Source organism: Notolabrus celidotus, chromosome 24, assembly GCF_009762535.1.
Source record: "Notolabrus celidotus isolate fNotCel1 chromosome 24, fNotCel1.pri, whole genome shotgun sequence".
Classification (NCBI taxonomy): domain Eukaryota; kingdom Metazoa; phylum Chordata; class Actinopteri; order Labriformes; family Labridae; genus Notolabrus; species Notolabrus celidotus.
Genome location: NC_048295.1, coordinates 9,418,995 through 9,435,528, shown reverse-complemented (window position 1 = coordinate 9,435,528; position 16,534 = coordinate 9,418,995). Strand labels below are relative to the sequence as shown.

At 43.0% G+C, this 16,534-nt stretch overlaps 1 protein-coding gene and 2 long non-coding RNA genes across 5 annotated transcripts in view; 1 reads left to right on the top strand and 2 right to left on the bottom strand.

Moving 5' to 3' along the window:
- The window catches only part of LOC117808209, a 10,255-nt gene extending 5,158 nt beyond the window's left edge, over nucleotides 1–5,097 (bottom strand). For both annotated transcript variants that reach the window (XR_004630184.1, XR_004630185.1), the window contains exons 1-4: nucleotides 5,084–5,097; nucleotides 2,612–2,715; nucleotides 2,250–2,373; nucleotides 1,457–1,596 (exon numbers count right to left, since the gene is read on the bottom strand). This is a non-coding gene — a long non-coding RNA (uncharacterized LOC117808209). The remainder of the gene's footprint in view (nucleotides 1–1,456; nucleotides 1,597–2,249; nucleotides 2,374–2,611; nucleotides 2,716–5,083) is intronic.
- The window catches only part of LOC117808208 (bile salt export pump-like), a 20,072-nt gene extending 9,990 nt beyond the window's left edge, over nucleotides 1–10,082 (top strand). Inside the window, exons 15-29 of the mRNA XM_034677793.1 lie at nucleotides 308–511; nucleotides 600–770; nucleotides 1,506–1,707; nucleotides 1,793–1,862; nucleotides 2,279–2,399; nucleotides 2,542–2,706; nucleotides 3,043–3,147; nucleotides 3,446–3,607; nucleotides 3,919–4,122; nucleotides 4,728–4,969; nucleotides 5,104–5,260; nucleotides 5,576–5,773; nucleotides 6,852–7,058; nucleotides 8,198–8,344; nucleotides 8,793–10,082. Coding sequence (XP_034533684.1) covers nucleotides 308–511; nucleotides 600–770; nucleotides 1,506–1,707; nucleotides 1,793–1,862; nucleotides 2,279–2,399; nucleotides 2,542–2,706; nucleotides 3,043–3,147; nucleotides 3,446–3,607; nucleotides 3,919–4,122; nucleotides 4,728–4,969; nucleotides 5,104–5,260; nucleotides 5,576–5,773; nucleotides 6,852–7,058; nucleotides 8,198–8,344; nucleotides 8,793–8,993 — 2,556 coding nt within the window. The 3' untranslated portion in view covers nucleotides 8,994–10,082. The remainder of the gene's footprint in view (nucleotides 1–307; nucleotides 512–599; nucleotides 771–1,505; nucleotides 1,708–1,792; nucleotides 1,863–2,278; nucleotides 2,400–2,541; nucleotides 2,707–3,042; nucleotides 3,148–3,445; nucleotides 3,608–3,918; nucleotides 4,123–4,727; nucleotides 4,970–5,103; nucleotides 5,261–5,575; nucleotides 5,774–6,851; nucleotides 7,059–8,197; nucleotides 8,345–8,792) is intronic.
- LOC117808210 lies at nucleotides 8,214–16,534 on the bottom strand. 2 transcript variants are annotated; one of them, XR_004630186.1, is made up of 5 exons: nucleotides 16,421–16,534; nucleotides 15,664–15,730; nucleotides 13,393–13,487; nucleotides 11,790–11,995; nucleotides 8,216–8,323 (listed from the first exon to the last, which is right to left on the bottom strand). It is a non-coding gene; the product is annotated as an uncharacterized LOC117808210 (long non-coding RNA). The 2 variants fall into 2 exon arrangements; XR_004630187.1 differs by lacking the exons at nucleotides 11,790–11,995; nucleotides 13,393–13,487 and having other exon boundaries at nucleotides 8,214–8,323.

The window sequence follows — 16,534 nt, the reverse complement described above, 5'->3', positions numbered from 1 at the left end:
TTCAAAAATAACCACCCCCCAAGGGTTATAGGCGTACATGATAATCTTTTTCATTATACAGGCAATGGGTCCTAACAGCCTCATTTTTCTCCTTTGTTGGAATTACAGCTCTGTGCACACCTTATTCCTTTTCCCTCTCTGCTGTTACAAAGGGAAACAGCCTCTTAAGGTTATGCACAGGACTAACAGCCTTACCATTTGAAAGTAGCACTGTTGCAAAAAGCATATTATCGCAGTGGGGTACGGTAATAGCATCATCCATCAATTTTTCGCAAAACCAGCTGCTCTTTGTGCCCCCATATTTCAGGTGACCCTGGATGGTCATGACATCAGAGGGTTGAACATCCAATGGCTGCGCTCATTGATTGGCATAGTGGAGCAGGAGCCTGTGCTGTTCGCAACCACTATTGCTGAGAATATACGCTACGGGCGACCAGGTGTTTCCATGGAGGACATAATCGCCGCCACTAAGGAGGCCAACGCCTACAACTTCATCATGGACCTGCCACAGGTGGAGTGACAGAGGAGGTTCACTGTCAGGGGTGCAAATACAAAGCAGTTTTAACACCCGCTCTCCATGTCGTGTTTAAATTTAACAGAAGTTCGACACCTTGGTGGGTGAAGGTGGAGGTCAGATGAGCGGAGGTCAGAAGCAGCGAATCGCCATCGCCAGAGCGCTGGTCAGAAACCCTCGTATCCTGCTGCTGGACATGGCGACCTCTGCCCTCGACAATGAGAGCGAAGCTGTGGTACAAGAAGCTCTGGATAAAGTGAGTCTGCCTGCTCCGGGGTGCTGAATGAGCGTCTCTTTTCATCTCAGCTTTTCAACATTTATGGTTTAATTGTGCAGCCTGGAGGCAAACCACTGAAAAGGAAAATCCCCTGAAGCTCTCTGTCGCACAAGACAGAAGTCTTTTGCAGTCGTTTCCTTTTTTTCTTCCATGATTTTCAAGTGGAGGATGACCTCAAGCTTACCTCAGGGACGGACTCCACTTGACAGCCAACAAAGAGTGGAAAATGTTGTCAAACTGTGAAATCAGACTTGATCCACTAGCCTCATTTATAGGTGGGCGCTTACACAATGATGCTACTGAAGACCCCATGAGATTGCTCTTTGATTCCACATATTTACATGTCACAAAAACACTGGATCAATCTATTAAAGTGCTAGTATGGAATTTTCTGGCATCAACACAGTGAAACTAAGTCTAAAAATCTATCATAAATCAGTATTTAACTTTTTTCAAATATTGGGGAAAATAATAGAAAACATGTTAGCAAGCATGGGACGCACACTAAAATTGAAAGTGATGCATTTTTATGACCTACCGAAAGGAATGAGACCCTCAGCAACAAGACTGACAATTTCTCTACTGTAGCTTTAATGCTTGTAACTGCTGTAAGTGGGTAGATGTCAGACCAGAGATTTTGTTCTACATTTAGCATTATAATTTACCTGAAAGAAGTTGATTCCTTGCACCATCACAGGTTTGATTTCATCACAGGTACGCCTGGGCCGCACCACCATCTCCATCGCTCACCGGCTGTCCACCATAAAAAACGCTGACGTGATCGTTGGCTACGAGCACGGCCGAGCTGTAGAGAGAGGCAAACACAACGAGTTACTGGAGAGGAAGGGGGTCTACTTCACTCTGGTCACCCTGCAGAGCCAGGGAGACAAGGCTCTGAATGAGAAGGCCCGGCAGAGTAAGCACAAATAGCATCAGATAAATCATGTCTCCATATTTAAGGATGTACTGATTTGCTCTTTTTTTTGGATCTTTTCCATCAGTGGCAAACAAGGAAGAAGAGCCAGAGAAGCAGAGTCTATCCAGAGCAGGCAGCTATCGTGCCAGCTTGAGGTATCACACAAACACATCCTCAATCAGCGCCTGCCCTTTATCTCCATCTCATTTGCTTACTTGTAAAATATCCATTTACTGGGTCCTGACTGTGCATCTAAATAGGATTATTACTGTACTGATTTTCTGGCTGAAAGTGAGCAGTGTCACGCCTGAAACTGGTTCCTTCATTTACTTAATTACCCTTCCAACATTTGGAGCGTTTAGCCGACATGATCATCTAGAACCACTTACAAATGGAGCAACAGCGGAGGAGGCTTGAGGTCCTCCATCAACACCATAACAAGCACCAAATAATTAGAGCAAGAAGAAAAACCCTGTTGTTTAGCTCCGATGTATTCTTGTGCCTGAGGAGATGAAAGCAGTTTTTAAAAGCTATTTTCTGACCTCAAAGATTTTCATTGTTTTGTTTGCAGGGCCTCAATCCGCCAGCGGTCCCGATCCCAGCTGTCCAATCTGATCCCAGAAGCCTCTGTTCCCATCACTGGAGATCTCGGCCCCAGAGCCTACTCTGTGTCACAGGCAGACAAATCAAAGGTGTGCTATGCGTGGGTGGTGGGAGCAAGTCAACAGTATTTACACACAGAGAGATAAATCCATTTGTTTGAGATTTTCCCTGCTTTAGCATGCACAGATAATATCTCTGTTTATGTGTATCTGTATGTTGGGTATATAAAAGATCCCAGAGGAGGAGGAAGAAGAACCTGTGGAGCCAGCTCCAGTTGCAAGGATCCTGAAGTACAACATACCTGAGTGGCCTTATATGCTTTTTGGGTCCATTGGGGCGGCCATCAACGGGGGAGTCAACCCTGTGTACGCCTTGCTCTTCAGTCAGATCTTGGCGGTAAGGAGGCTGTAATCAGAAAACAAGCTCATTTATGAAACTTAAAGCCATATGAAGACACGGTCTGGGTTAGCACAAAACTTACCTTTATATAAATATGTATATATAATATAAATATATAACATATCAATCCTATATTTACACAATAATTCTATATTCTATATAAATAGGGGCTTATACTGTGATTAAAAGCTAACTAACAGGCATGGTGAACTGTATCTAAATAATGTAACATCATACCTGTTGCACTGTTTTGTGTTTTTCCCCATGTTGCGTGTAAACATATACATTATGACATAAACATGTTTTCCTTTCTGCCCTTGTGTGTGTTCTCAGACTTTCTCAGTTACAGATCCTGTGGCTCAGAGGAAGGAGATTGATAGTATCTGCCTGTTCTTTGTCATGGTTGGCGTGGTCTCTTTCTTCACTCAGATGCTGCAGGTAGGGTATCAGTCTGCTTTAGTAAGACTGATTGCTTTAGTGCTTCTGCCTTCACCCCCTGCTAGCGTTCAAGGTTAGCAGAAAGTCGCAATAAACCGCCTTTATTTCTGAGAATTTATACTTTCCTCGGATGCCCTATACCCTGCAGAGCAGCTGTAATATAATGAATCCACTAGTTCTTACCCCCCTGATGGAAAACACAATTTTCTCATATTACCAAACATTTTATTATGTTTAAGATCGCCGTGCTGGGAATTTGGATTTAATAAAAGGATATTCTGTGTGTTTGTGTCTCCAGGGTTATGCTTTCTCTAAGTCTGGGGAGCTGCTGACGCGCAGGTTGCGGCGGCTCGGCTTCCACGCCATGCTGGGCCAGGAGATCGGCTGGTTTGATGATCACAGGAACAGCCCAGGGGCGCTGACCACGCGGCTAGCTACGGACGCCTCGCAAGTTCAAGGAGTGAGTTAAGAGCGCCAGTTAAAGGGGAGGAGGATTTGAATATGATGATGAAATTACAATGAAAAGTTTTGTAACATTGTTGGGCCAGATACATTGTGCTAAGCTAGCGAGCCTTAGCAAGCATTTCAGCTAGGTTATTCCCCATAATAATTTATTTTAAAGATGTCAATTTACCAGCAATGAAACTCCTTTGCTTCATTTAAAGATATCATTTAAGGCAAAAATTGATGGTTCAGCATGTTTAGCTAACATAGCTTTAGCTTAGCCTTGCGGTCTTCCATTAATATTCAACTACCTTTTTCTCCCACAAGGCTACAGGCTCACAGATCGGCATGATCGTGAACTCGCTAACCAACATCGGCGTGGCCGTCATCATGTCCTTCTACTTCAGCTGGAAGCTAACGATGCTCATCATGTGCTTCCTGCCTTTCATCGCTCTGTCAGGCGGCTTCCAGGCTAAGATGCTCACAGGGTTCGCAAAGGAGGACAAGATAGCCATGGAGGCTGCTGGACGGGTCAGAAATTGTTGTTTCTACTCTGAAATGAAGTGACGAGTCAGGAAATATCTCAGGTGGAGCGTGACATCAGATGATTTGTCTATTTTGGTCTCTGCTTCCTTTCATCAATGAAGAAAAGCTCCACAGCTCCACAGCCCTGCAGCTGAACCCAGCTCTCACTCAGTACAGTAGCATTTTATTAGCTGCTCCTACACTTTGGCGAGTTAGGAACGGAGCTAACAAGGTCAGGCTCAATTCTTTCTGGGGCCTCCCATGCTTCAAATGCAATAATAGTACTGAAGCACACAGTGGATAAAAACCTCCAGCCTGAGCAGGAAAGTTAGAAATCAAAGAAAAAGTGTTTAAAAGTCAATTTAGTGTGAACTTCCTTTACGCTATCTTAATTATCCTGACGCAGTAAACCCCACCCATCCAAATAAAGTGGATTAGATGAAAGTTTAATGATCCCTATGGGGGGATTGGCTCACTGCAGCAGCATCAAATAGGATATAGATAAGAACAGAGCAAATGCTTTATCTTTATCTGACTCCTCCGCACTGTAGAAAAACACAAGAGTGAAGAACAGCTTCTGCTTCTTTTCTAATGTTTGAATTCGTCTGCAGATTTCTGGCGAGGCATTAAACAACATCCGGACCATCGCGGGCCTGGGGAAGGAGAGGAGTTTCGTGGATATGTACAATGCCCAGCTAGAGGCGCCGTACAGAGCAGCGTTGAAGAAGGCCAATGTTTACGGCGCCTGCTATGGATTCGCGCAGTGCGTCGTCTTCCTGACTAACTCCGCCTCCTACAGGTTTGGAGGGTACCTGGTGCGACAGGAGGGGCTTCACTTCAGCTTGGTGTTCAGGTGAGAGAAGGTGCCAGTTAACGGTTATTGTGGTTTCGCTGCTTCCTGATTAATGTGTTGAAATAGCCTCTGTACGTGTGTTGTTGTGTGCTGAGGATTGATAGGTTGTGTTACCTTACATGTTTTTCTTCCAGGGTGATCTCAGCTATCGTCACCAGCGGCACAGCCTTGGGCAGAGCCTCCTCATACACGCCTGACTACGCCAAGGCCAAGATCTCCGCCGCTCGCTTCTTCCAGCTGCTGGACCGTGTGCCTCAGATCAGCGTCTACAGCGCTAAGGGAGATAAATGGGTATGAGAGCATATGTTAGGGGTTATGTGTTACGTGTTCTGCAGCCAGTATAATAAATGAGATATCCCTGCATATTTTATACAGAGGGAATTGAGATGAAAAGTTTGATTCTGTATTCCTTTATTGCTTTGCTCATAAATTTTAGATCAGTCGTGACAGAGACTTGAAGGTGTGAGGAGGCAAGGAAGGATTGTTACTCCCTTAATCACAAACTGAGCCTCCATAAAATGGATAATGAAAAATACAAATGTACAGAACTTTTCCTGAATAATCCAAATTTCACTCTAACCTTCCCTCCCTGCGCCGTGTTCTCAGGATAACTTCCAGGGGAACCTTGACTTCATCGACTGTAACTTCACCTACCCCACCAGGCCAGACATCCAGGTCCTGAATGGGCTGAATGTGTCGGTGAAGCCCGGACAGACGCTGGCCTTCGTGGGCAGCAGCGGTTGTGGGAAGAGCACCAGCATTCAGCTGCTGGAGAGATTTTACGATCCTGACCAGGGCAGAGTGGTGAGGGAAACACAGCGTTAGTAATGTGATAACTTTGTCTTTAAGGTGCTGCTGTGATGTGCCCATCAGTTGTTGAGTGTTGGACAATTTTCTGGACAGACTTTGTCATTGTTTTGGATTTTAACCGTAATAAGAATCATACATTTGCATAAACTTAGCATATTTTTCCACATCCATGATGTGATGATGATCCAATTTTTTTTTATGTGCTTTTAGATTATATAGGTCTGTTTTTTTTGCCCCAGCTTCTACAGATGTTTTTCAAGTGTCACAATAATGGTTTATGACTCAGTAGTGCATCTGATCACTCAGACTGTGAAAAGTGTCTGCTGAGTGCATCAAGCAGCAAGGTAATCAAGGTGGATTATGTAGATTACAGTTTACTGCGGGGAATTTGTGGACAAGAGTATTTATTTAATGAGAACATGTCCCTTTTGTCAGTGAGGCGAACAATGTGACGTCAGATGCCTAAAGAAGGATGTAGTACCTTTTTTTTTTTGCACACTTCAGCAAATCTACCTGCAAACTAGATGCCTGACTGTACATACAGTGGACCTTACACTGTAACGGAGGATGCTGACCTTTATCCAAATGTCAGACACTCTGCTTTGCACTCTCATAAGGCTGGGTTGTGTGGTTGTACTCTGAGTGTCATTGTACAAAGTAAAATCTGTAATTCGTCAAAGTCAAAGAATAATTGCGAGACGCTCCGTGCGCTCGGTGATTGAAGTATTTCTGACTCGCGCACCGCGTCAGTTCATTTATCAATCAGACATTTATGCTGACTTTGTGCTTTATCTTAAAGACAGGCTGCTCTGTCCAGGATGGGCTTTTGTCTTTGTGCCAGAGAGGATTGCTGCCAACATTCAAACGGCCTTAATTGATTTGGAAGTGGTTTGGAAGCGCGTCGTCCTGATTCCCTGTCTGAGATTTAAAAAGGACAGAATCACCTCTGTGTGGTGGGGAGAGAATCACAGCTGAGATGGCGTTATGATAGCTCATTAAGTGGATTGTATTTCCAGGCGTTTTGATTACGATATAGCTTCCTGCTAATGGTAAAATCGATTGTTTCCTGCAGGTGATTGATGGCCACGACTCCACCCGCGTCAACGTGGCCTTCCTGCGCTCCAAGATCGGCATCGTGTCCCAGGAGCCCATCCTGTTCGACTGCAGCATCGCCGACAACATCAAGTACGGAGACAACATGCGGGAGATGGGCTTGAACGAGGTCATGTCGGCCGCCAAGAAGGCACAGCTCCACGACTTTGTGATGTCACTACCCGAGGTGGGTTTATCACGGGTGTGTGTGTGTGTGTGTGTGTGTGTGTGTGTGTGTTGGATCAGGTGAAGGGGAAGTTTACTTTGTCTGTGTTTAGAAAAGCAACAGTGTGTAAATCAAACAAATGTTTAAAGGCGGCAGACAAACACAGACGAGGGCACACACACACAAACATACACACACATTTGATGCAGGACAGGTGTGCGTTCATGTGTGAATGTGAAACAGGTGAGTCTGGGGCTTAACATGTGTGTGTTTCCCTCCACTAGGTGTCCTCAGTGAGTCAACAATGATACACTGTGGAGGCACGTGTCTGTTTAAAACACACTCAGCTGACCAGACAGCTTCAGATGATTTTAGGATTATTAAATTAACTCTTTCAATGTATTTACCAAAACAAAGCTAAATAAGTGTGTAATGTGAAGAAGATAGAAGGGTTTTTGTGTGTAGGAAACATCCATTGCTGCTGTATTAGTCCTAAATTAAGCAAACTATAAAGCTTTGACATGATTTTCATTTTTTTTTTTTAAAAGTACCTTTAAAGCTACAGTAAGTGATTTTTGCTTCAAGCTTATTTTGGCACCCCTTGTGTACAAAGTTGCACATCAGGGCCTTTTAATAACATTTTCATTGGAAGACCAGGACAAATAAGCTAGCCAGACAATTTCAGCAGCATTAAACAAACAAAAATTAATTCTGCTCTCGTTAAAGGCTAACTTTAATTTATGCGAATGGATTTTGGTCGCATGTTTGGTCAAAATTGGAAATTAATGCAGTGGATTCATCGAGTGTTATCAACATGACCTTTATAGCTAGAATTTCAACCTTACGAATGGTTGCAGTGTCAGACAGGGGGACATTTTGAAATGCAGATGCTATGCTAACTTTAATTTGGCATCAATCAACACATAATTCACAACAACCAGCATGCATTCTCTCTACACTTGGAGTGTATGAACTGCCACTTTGTACTAGCGTTGTACGTCTAGGTTCTAGGGAGTTGTGTCAAAGTAACGCCTCTTAATGTAATTTGATCCAAATTATAATTTAAGAAACAATTATAAACAGGGATTAAAAATGAGAGATTCTATTTTCAGATAGAAAATTATTAAGGAAGTTCTGACTCACTTCTCTTCCTGCCTCAGAAATATGACACCAACGTTGGGGCCCAGGGCTCTCAGCTGTCCCGCGGTCAGAAGCAGCGCATCGCCATCGCCCGCGCCATCATCCGTGACCCCAAGATCCTCCTCCTGGATGAGGCCACCTCCGCCCTGGACACGGAGAGCGAGAAGGTACACCTCATTAAACTGTGATCAGCATCTTCATCAACAGCTACACCCCGACTATCATCACCATCATCGACACCATCAACGCCATCCCAGCTGCTTGATATTCTGCGGGCACGGGGAGCAGGCAGTTAATTATTATTATCATTAACATCATTATCATTCATCATGTCTATTATTATCAGCAGAGCTCACAGTTCAGAGCGGCTCCAGTAGAGCCTCTTTACGCTGAATCTGGTGTGTAGCTCAGATGTGTGAACCACGCTGAGGAGCAGAGAGGCCTCTGCCGCGCTCATCCACTGGAGCATTCTAATGATAGTAATCAACCCGTGATTGTCAAATTGCTATAATTGTGAGGCTTGTGTGGGAGAACTGATGAAGCCTCCCGCCTGTGTGCGTGTGTGTGTGTGTGGCTGCCAGCGCCGCTTCATGTGTGTGCTTCTTCTTCTTCCAGACGGTGCAAGAAGCCCTTGACAAAGCCAGAGAAGGCCGGACCTGCATCGTCATCGCTCACCGCCTGTCCACCATCCAGAACTCGGACATCATCGCCGTGATGTCTCGAGGCTATCTCATGGAGAAGGGAACACACGACCAGCTGATGGCTCTGAAGGGAGCGTACTACAAGCTGGTTACCACAGGAGCACCAATCAGCTAACTGCTCAGGGGACACGAGCAGCCACTTAGCGAGGCAGCGGAGAGGAACAAACGTCAGAGCAGCGAGTGAAGGAGCACCATACTGAAAATATTAAGTATGCAAGAGTTCAGCGCCAACTAAAGTTACTCATAGTATTTATTTTTGTGTCACGGTGAGGGATTTTTTGAAGGAATTTCTTGTGTTTTTTACGGAAGTGTGTTGCATTCACTTGACATCAGAGAGTCCCCTCCTTTTTTAAAAATTTTGAACGTAAAAATAAAAATCGGCTTTATTTTCTGAATTGACGAAATACGGTGCCTAAGTTTCTCCATAGGGTAGCAATCCAGTATTAAAGCATTAGCCCAATCGCCTTTTTAGTTGCCATGTAGCTAGCTTGTATCCATCAAGCATGCCCTATTAAACCTGGTGTATCACTGCAATGTTATGCAGATGATAACAAGCTTTATGTCTAAAACTAGCAGAGCCCAACCTGCCAGTACAACATACGACAAACTTATGCTGATAACAAAGGTTAACGATACCATGCAACTACCCTACCGGTAGCTAGCAGCACTGCAAAGTCCACAAGGTGAAAACACATGGTGCTAGAAAAGGCTACAAGGAAAGGTTGTAGACTTTGCTGAACACAGGAAGACAGTTTACACCTTTTTTTCTTCCGAGACCCCCCAAAACAGGCCGTGCCTTACATTCTAGTGGGACCTATATTCTAGGTTTTACGGTAACTATAAAGCAACAGCTAGCTTAGCTGGAAAAAGCTGATCAGCCCAAGTTAACTACTCAACATGTCATTTTTCAGTTACTGAGAGTGAATGGAGGAAGCTAAGGTAATCATGTGTTTAGGCTAGCTTGAAAATTAGCATACAGGCATGATGATATTGAGGATGTTTCCTTACTGTCAAGCTAGCATTTGTACCATTTTGTAAACCAATCATATTATGTTGTATCTTATTGTATAAACTATTCGTTTCAATTTTAATCAGTTCAGTCGTTAATTCCTCTTAGATCCTGACTGTGTATGACTGTAATTTTATACGGATGGTATTTTTTTTTATTCTTTATGTGAAATTGTAATAACACTTTTAAAATGTCTGAAATGAGTTCCTTCTTTCCTCAGCTGCCCTCCCCTACATGTGGATGGAGGTATAAACACAAAGAAATGATAGAAAATAGCTGCTTTCAACAGCATTACCACATCATGACAAAATAACTTAATGGAAAAACAAAGGCACTGAAAATGTTCACTGTGATGGATTTCATATGACATAGGACTTCTAAGATAGAGTGAAAGTGAATATAAATCACATCACGCCTGGTTGGAAATACACATTAGAATGAATGGCATGCTTTGGGGGAAATAAATAGGCTCAAATATGCAAATTCACAGGTATACGACTGTAAACGAGGGATTTATTTTCAAGCTGTCTGTCAGTTTTTTAAATAACACGATGCTAAGCTTGTAATAACACTGATATGTGCTGTCAGTCATGCTCAGTGCAAGCATAGCAAAGCACAACGGCATTAGCACCTGCTGCTCTGAAAGGCACATGTTGGGATAATGCACACAGAGCTTCCTGCTACGTGAAGATAATGCTGGATGGCAGCATTTCAGGGCTAAGCTGTTTAAAACGCAGAGCTTCTATAGGCCTCTCTCTTTCTGCTTTTTCACTCACATAAACTACACCATGAAGCACTTTGATGGCATAACACAGCTACTTAGGAACTCTGACTGAATGAATTCCAGCAGGACTATTTAATCACAGCCGCCGCCGCCACAGAGTTCTTTTTTTCGGCTAACTGTTGTTGATGCTGCAACTCGTGACAGCCATACCTTGAAGAGTGCAGATGTCAGAGACACTCCATCAGTTTGTGCTAATATGTGATCACACCACACTGACCTCTGGGAAATTGAGTCTTTAATCACAACATCTCCACACTCACACTCCTGGTGAATTAGCATTCCTCAGATGCAATCTAATCTTGCAGGCTCTCCTGCCAATTCATTCTGTGAGAGAGGACACTGTTTGACATTGTGCCACGTAATGTCAATGCAATTCTGATTGATGGAAAGAGGCGCCGGAGGCTGACTGATGTGTCTCTGCTGGGTGCGAGTGTGATAAGCTGGCTCGCCTCTGTGTGTTTTTGTATGATCACAGTATGTTCACACAAATATGGAAACACAGAGATCAATGCATTACAAATGTAGCTAGGTGTTCGCTGTAAATAAGATTCTGCTCAAAGCTGACTTTCATGTTACCTCAACATTTTGAAATTTCTGCAAAAAGTTCAATACAGCAACTAACAACCTGAATCCAAAGTACAGTAGCTCACTAACTTTTTTGAGAATGAATATTAATAATTTAGCTAACATGTTTATGCTAACGCACTAACAATAATATACCTAGCAAAGCGCTCAGAACTAACTCAGTTAAGAATTTAAATGAATGGTTTTCAGAAATTCAACATCCTCTGACAATACAAACCCAATCAGGGTCACACTACTGTCAGGAAGAACTGACGCCCACGCAGTATTCAGACGAGGTCAAAACAGCAAAATCAGGGTTAATTAAATGAAGTGTTCTAATAATTATCTTGCAGTACATTATGTTGAATATCAAACTAAATCTTCAGAGACTTTGGTCTCAAGAATATTGATTGTTGGGTCACAAAAGCCACTCAAAAAACTCACGTTAGCTTATTTAGAGCATGTGCATCCACGAGTCCACCTCTCATTATTATATTTCCCCTTAATTTCCCTCAAGGATAATTTGTTTTACTGTCTTTCTGTTCTTGACTCACCAACTGTGTGCAGGACAGCGTGCCTCTGAAGGATTTAAAGCGCTGACAGTCAAGAAGCCATTACAGCTCACTGAGGGGACGGCCGGCAAATTGGTTGGCTCGCAGGAGTCGTAAATAAGATGGAGGAGACTCTTGTTTTTTGCCTTGTCAATAGCTGGCCTCGAGGCGGTGTTGTCTTGAGTCAGAATTATAAAGTGGTAGAGACTCTGGAGGAGGAGAAAGATGAAATTGAAATGAGTCTTGGCTTCAGGTTGGAGGGAGAATAAAGAGAAAGTTCTGTGTTTGATGTAAGGGAGAAGCTTCAGGTGGTATCCAGCTATGAGTGACTAGAAGTTTTTGTTCCCTCAAAGGCTCAGTTGTGCTTAAATTTCTTCTTCTTGGTAAAATATAAAAATTGAATTCTGAAAATACGTGCCTGACCTTTAATCAACAGAGATGGCAAAGCGGCGGAGGACGAATACAAACAGAATGTGACACAGTTGCATATGACACTGGATTTCCTCAGTCCAAGATTTGTTTTCTGCACGCCACTGCGATGAATCTGACATTAGGTTATGCAATTTGTAGCCGGACATGATTAGATTTTTCTCCCTCTAACACAAGCAGACACGGGTAATATTAAAAAGTGCTGAGGTCTTTTCTTCTGTCAGGCTCGAACACGGACACTCCCATAAAAGTGGAATTACAGCGGTCACTGTGAAATAAATCTGAAGATGTATCATTAACCCACAGGGAAGGGAAAAAAGAGCGACAATATAACACAAGCCTAATTTCATCATCACTGATGACGGCCATAACCGTTAAGCTTTACATTATCATAACCATTATTACAGCACCAATAACACTGAAACACTGTGACCACCGGGACAGCAAGGGGCGGAAGGAGGAGGATACTGTTATACATTATTTTCATTCATTGATATGAGTGTACACGAGACATGAAAACACACAGTAATAGTATCAGGTCAGATACATTACAGGAAACAAGCTCCTATGTAGCACTTGTCCTTGTATTCCCACGCCTCACGGTTAAAGACATCTGCTGAATCTCGCTAACGTGACTCATTAAATTTGAAATGGCAGCTATGGGAAGAAGGGTTGCTGAGACTACACCATCTTGCGATATAAACGGTTCCCCCACCATCAATAAACTGCACAGATTAACTGTGCAGAAGTCCCGCCTCACTTCATTAAGTTAACATGCAAAAGTGACGTTAGCATAAATGAAGTTCCTGCTGTAGCTCATGCACTACAAGAGGAGAAGTTTACACAGGGTGGCCCTAAATGTAACGTTAGCTTAAAATGTATACAGACATAACTTTACTCACTACAAACTGTCAACACAGCTTTTATTAGGTGTTTTATTTATCAGACTTCATGAGGTTTTTCGTATCTGTAATTATCTGTATCTCCTTAGCTTCTCACATGATGCTAATTGTGCGTTCAAAGCTAACACATGTGTGTTTGATATTTACAATCCCAGGTAGAGAAGGCACTTTAAGAATTACTTTGGGCGTCCTGTCTAGAACAGGTCTATCATGGAGCTCAGCGACTGTTCTGTCGTTTTTAGATGTTATTACCTTATAGATTTTTCACTTCTTACGGCGGCCATCTTGCCAGTGGCGACCTTATCGGGGACCATCTACTGTGGTGTGATCCTCCTTGTGTGTAAGAACCACTCCACTGAAGAGAAATGATCTGCAAACAATAATGAGAAATTAATTGACATTATGCTTTTGTTACGTTAGCACGAAAGCTATCATGCTTGCTAACGAACAAGGTTGTTATGCAGAAGGGTTTTCCCCCATTTTTAACTGAAATATATAAAGTAAAGTGGTGAAATAAATGCTAGGAGGAGGAATGAGCACAGTTCAGAGAGTCTTGAAACCAGGGCTTAAGAAAAAAGGCCACTTTCAACTCAGGACACAGAGGACACTACTCAAAAGGCCTCTCCATTGTCAAATGTCTGACATCATCACAAAAGATGATAACGTGAATCCATTCATTTATATTCCCAATCCAAAGATACAATCTTAAATTCACCGAGCACCTCCAAGGTTACCTCTCAGATGTCCTGCATTGTGAGGGAAGCAGAGCATCAAGTATTCAGCGTGTGGCACGAGGCATCGGAACACACCACCGCATGACATTATGCCTCTATTAAACACAGAACTCAATTTCCTCTTTATCTCGGCAGTTACATTTTCTGAAACGGTGAATACGACTGATAAAAATCACAATTATAAAAAGCAAGACATAAATTATAAATTAGAACTCGCGAGTATTGTTACATTGTGAGCGCGGGGGGCTGGCCTCGGGTAAGCCTATCTATTACTGAGGCATTCAAGTGGTAATTAGAGTTTCTGCAGGCAAGTTGTGGAGGCTTTTTAGAAGGCAGTGTAAGCAGCTCAGCTCGCAGGAAACGTGGACCTTTATCACCGAGAATTCAAAAATGATAAATTGCAGGATTGTATGATTCTTTAAATCTATGTTATTACTTCATATAATGCTTCTCTGGTGTGTTGTTCATTCTAGGGCAAAGAAGTGAACCTTGCTAATATGCTGTGCTGCATTTATGAATAAATCTGCTCAGCCGGCTTGAATCACTCACAGTTGTTTGTGTAAATCATAGGAAACATCAAACTGTGGATGAAAGATGGGAATTCTGCAAACATGGAGGCCAATCTGGATTCACATCGCATGTGATCCACATCTGTTCGCAGCTCTTTGACCTTGCCACATTTCTGTATGAAATCCATGATTCATCTGATTTGTTATAAAAGCAGGCTGATGCTGAGTCCAAGGGATGATCCAGAGGATCCAGGTTACGAGCTCTTTGGGGTGTTGCTCCGCTGACCCCAGCCGTAAGAAGATGTCCCCACAGGGATGAATAAAGCAGCAGTATGGACGGCCATATTAAAGCACATCATGGTTCATTGTTGATGCAGCTGCTGCTCCAGGGAACCAAAGCAACCACCTTCCTTTAACCTCATGTGATTTTCTGCACCTCCACCCCTGCTTTCCTCAGAAACTTCCCTGTTCAATCCCCTTGAAACAACCAAAGACAACATTAACATGCAGCTGTCTAAATAGCACGCAGCCTGAGTGTGGATCCGCCATCAGATACAGTCTCTGAACAGAGCCATTAGCAGGATTAGCAAATAGCTTTTCGGTAAACGAGGCGATGATTGACCTTGCCGTGATACTCAGCTGAACAACCTGCGAGCTCGGCTGATGCTCACCCAGCTCGCTGAGTTTTGGCGTGCAGCACAGCTTTGAAATCCAGCTAAGTGAGCTGTGAAAAAAAATTGACTTAAAAGTGTGACAAAACACAGACATCAGGCTGCTACCCGGCCTTTGATAATGAAACGTGCAATTTGTAGAAATACCAGCTCTTTGCAGAAACAGCAGTGATTTCCTGCAGAGTAACAGCTGCTGTTTACCACCTATGTTCATGAATTCTTCTTCTGCACAACGCTCTCATTGTTAAAACACAACAATAGACCACTACAAACCTAATGTCTCCCCATCAGTGAGGGTGGTAAAAGGGAAATATGCTCATTGAAACCAAGTATGGCGGCCTGATGCTGCCAGTGTGAAAAATATATTTCCCATATGCAATTTTATTACATATCAAACTATCTACTTTTTTGGTCCATTTTTTTTCATTTTTCAAAGTGTACAACCTGCTAAACATGCAGGTATGCCTAAACACAAGTTCTGCTGATGGTTTTCATGGCCCTTCAGACCTCCTTTGTTTGTTGCTGGATTATCTTCATTCATATCTGGACAAAATATTTGCTGAAGCGAAACCAATTACTGGAAAACAAAAAAAGAAATCAGGCACATCTCAGATGAAGGTAAATATGAGTACCTGAGCAAGATCCCCTCTTCAGCTGCACCACTCTGCTCTGACAATCAGCCATCCCACGGGGAGGAATCTATCATGGCAGAAGCAGAAACACCAATTTCTGATGTGACAGTCGTCTCAGAGGACCAGAATGCACTGCAGCTACAAAACATATCGTGTTTTGACTAATGGTTGATTCCATTCCCGCCTACATGTTTAACCCCCACAGCTGAAGAGACAGGATCACACCTGTTCACTTTCCCTCCTGAGCCAGACGGTTCTATGAAAAGGTCATGGGAGCGAGTGCAGAGGCAAACATTTTTAAATTCATCAACTTCAGATTTTAGAGGCTTGAATTAAAAAACAACATAAAGATAAGTCATAAAAATAACTGCAATCACTGACAGGCAAACACTTTTGATGTATCTTCTCTCAGTATAGCAATGAATAAGCTAACAGACGCTGAATTATATACCAAATGATATCATCCTTTTAGCCTATAAGGCATGTACCTACCACGCTGTTACATAGTTAATGCTAGCTAGCCAGATTTGTACACATAACAGACTAATTTTAAGACAAACATTGGCAGCTGATGAACTTGTTTGTGGCTAATTGTTTTGTGGAATGGAAAAAGGTTTATCTTGTTTGTGACACATCTATACCTCCTTCCAATGTAGGAACAAACAAGCTAAAGTAGACCCTCTGACAGGCCCTGTCATATTGCACTTGTGACCCTTGTGATTTTGGAGCTAGTCGCTAATCAAAACATGTAACTTACTGATGAAACAGCAAAGATCCCTTGAAGTAGACACTCGCTGTTGTACTCTTGGTGAAGCTCTATGACTCTTACGTTGGCGTTTGCTAGGTTTGCACTGCAGGAGCTGCACATGCC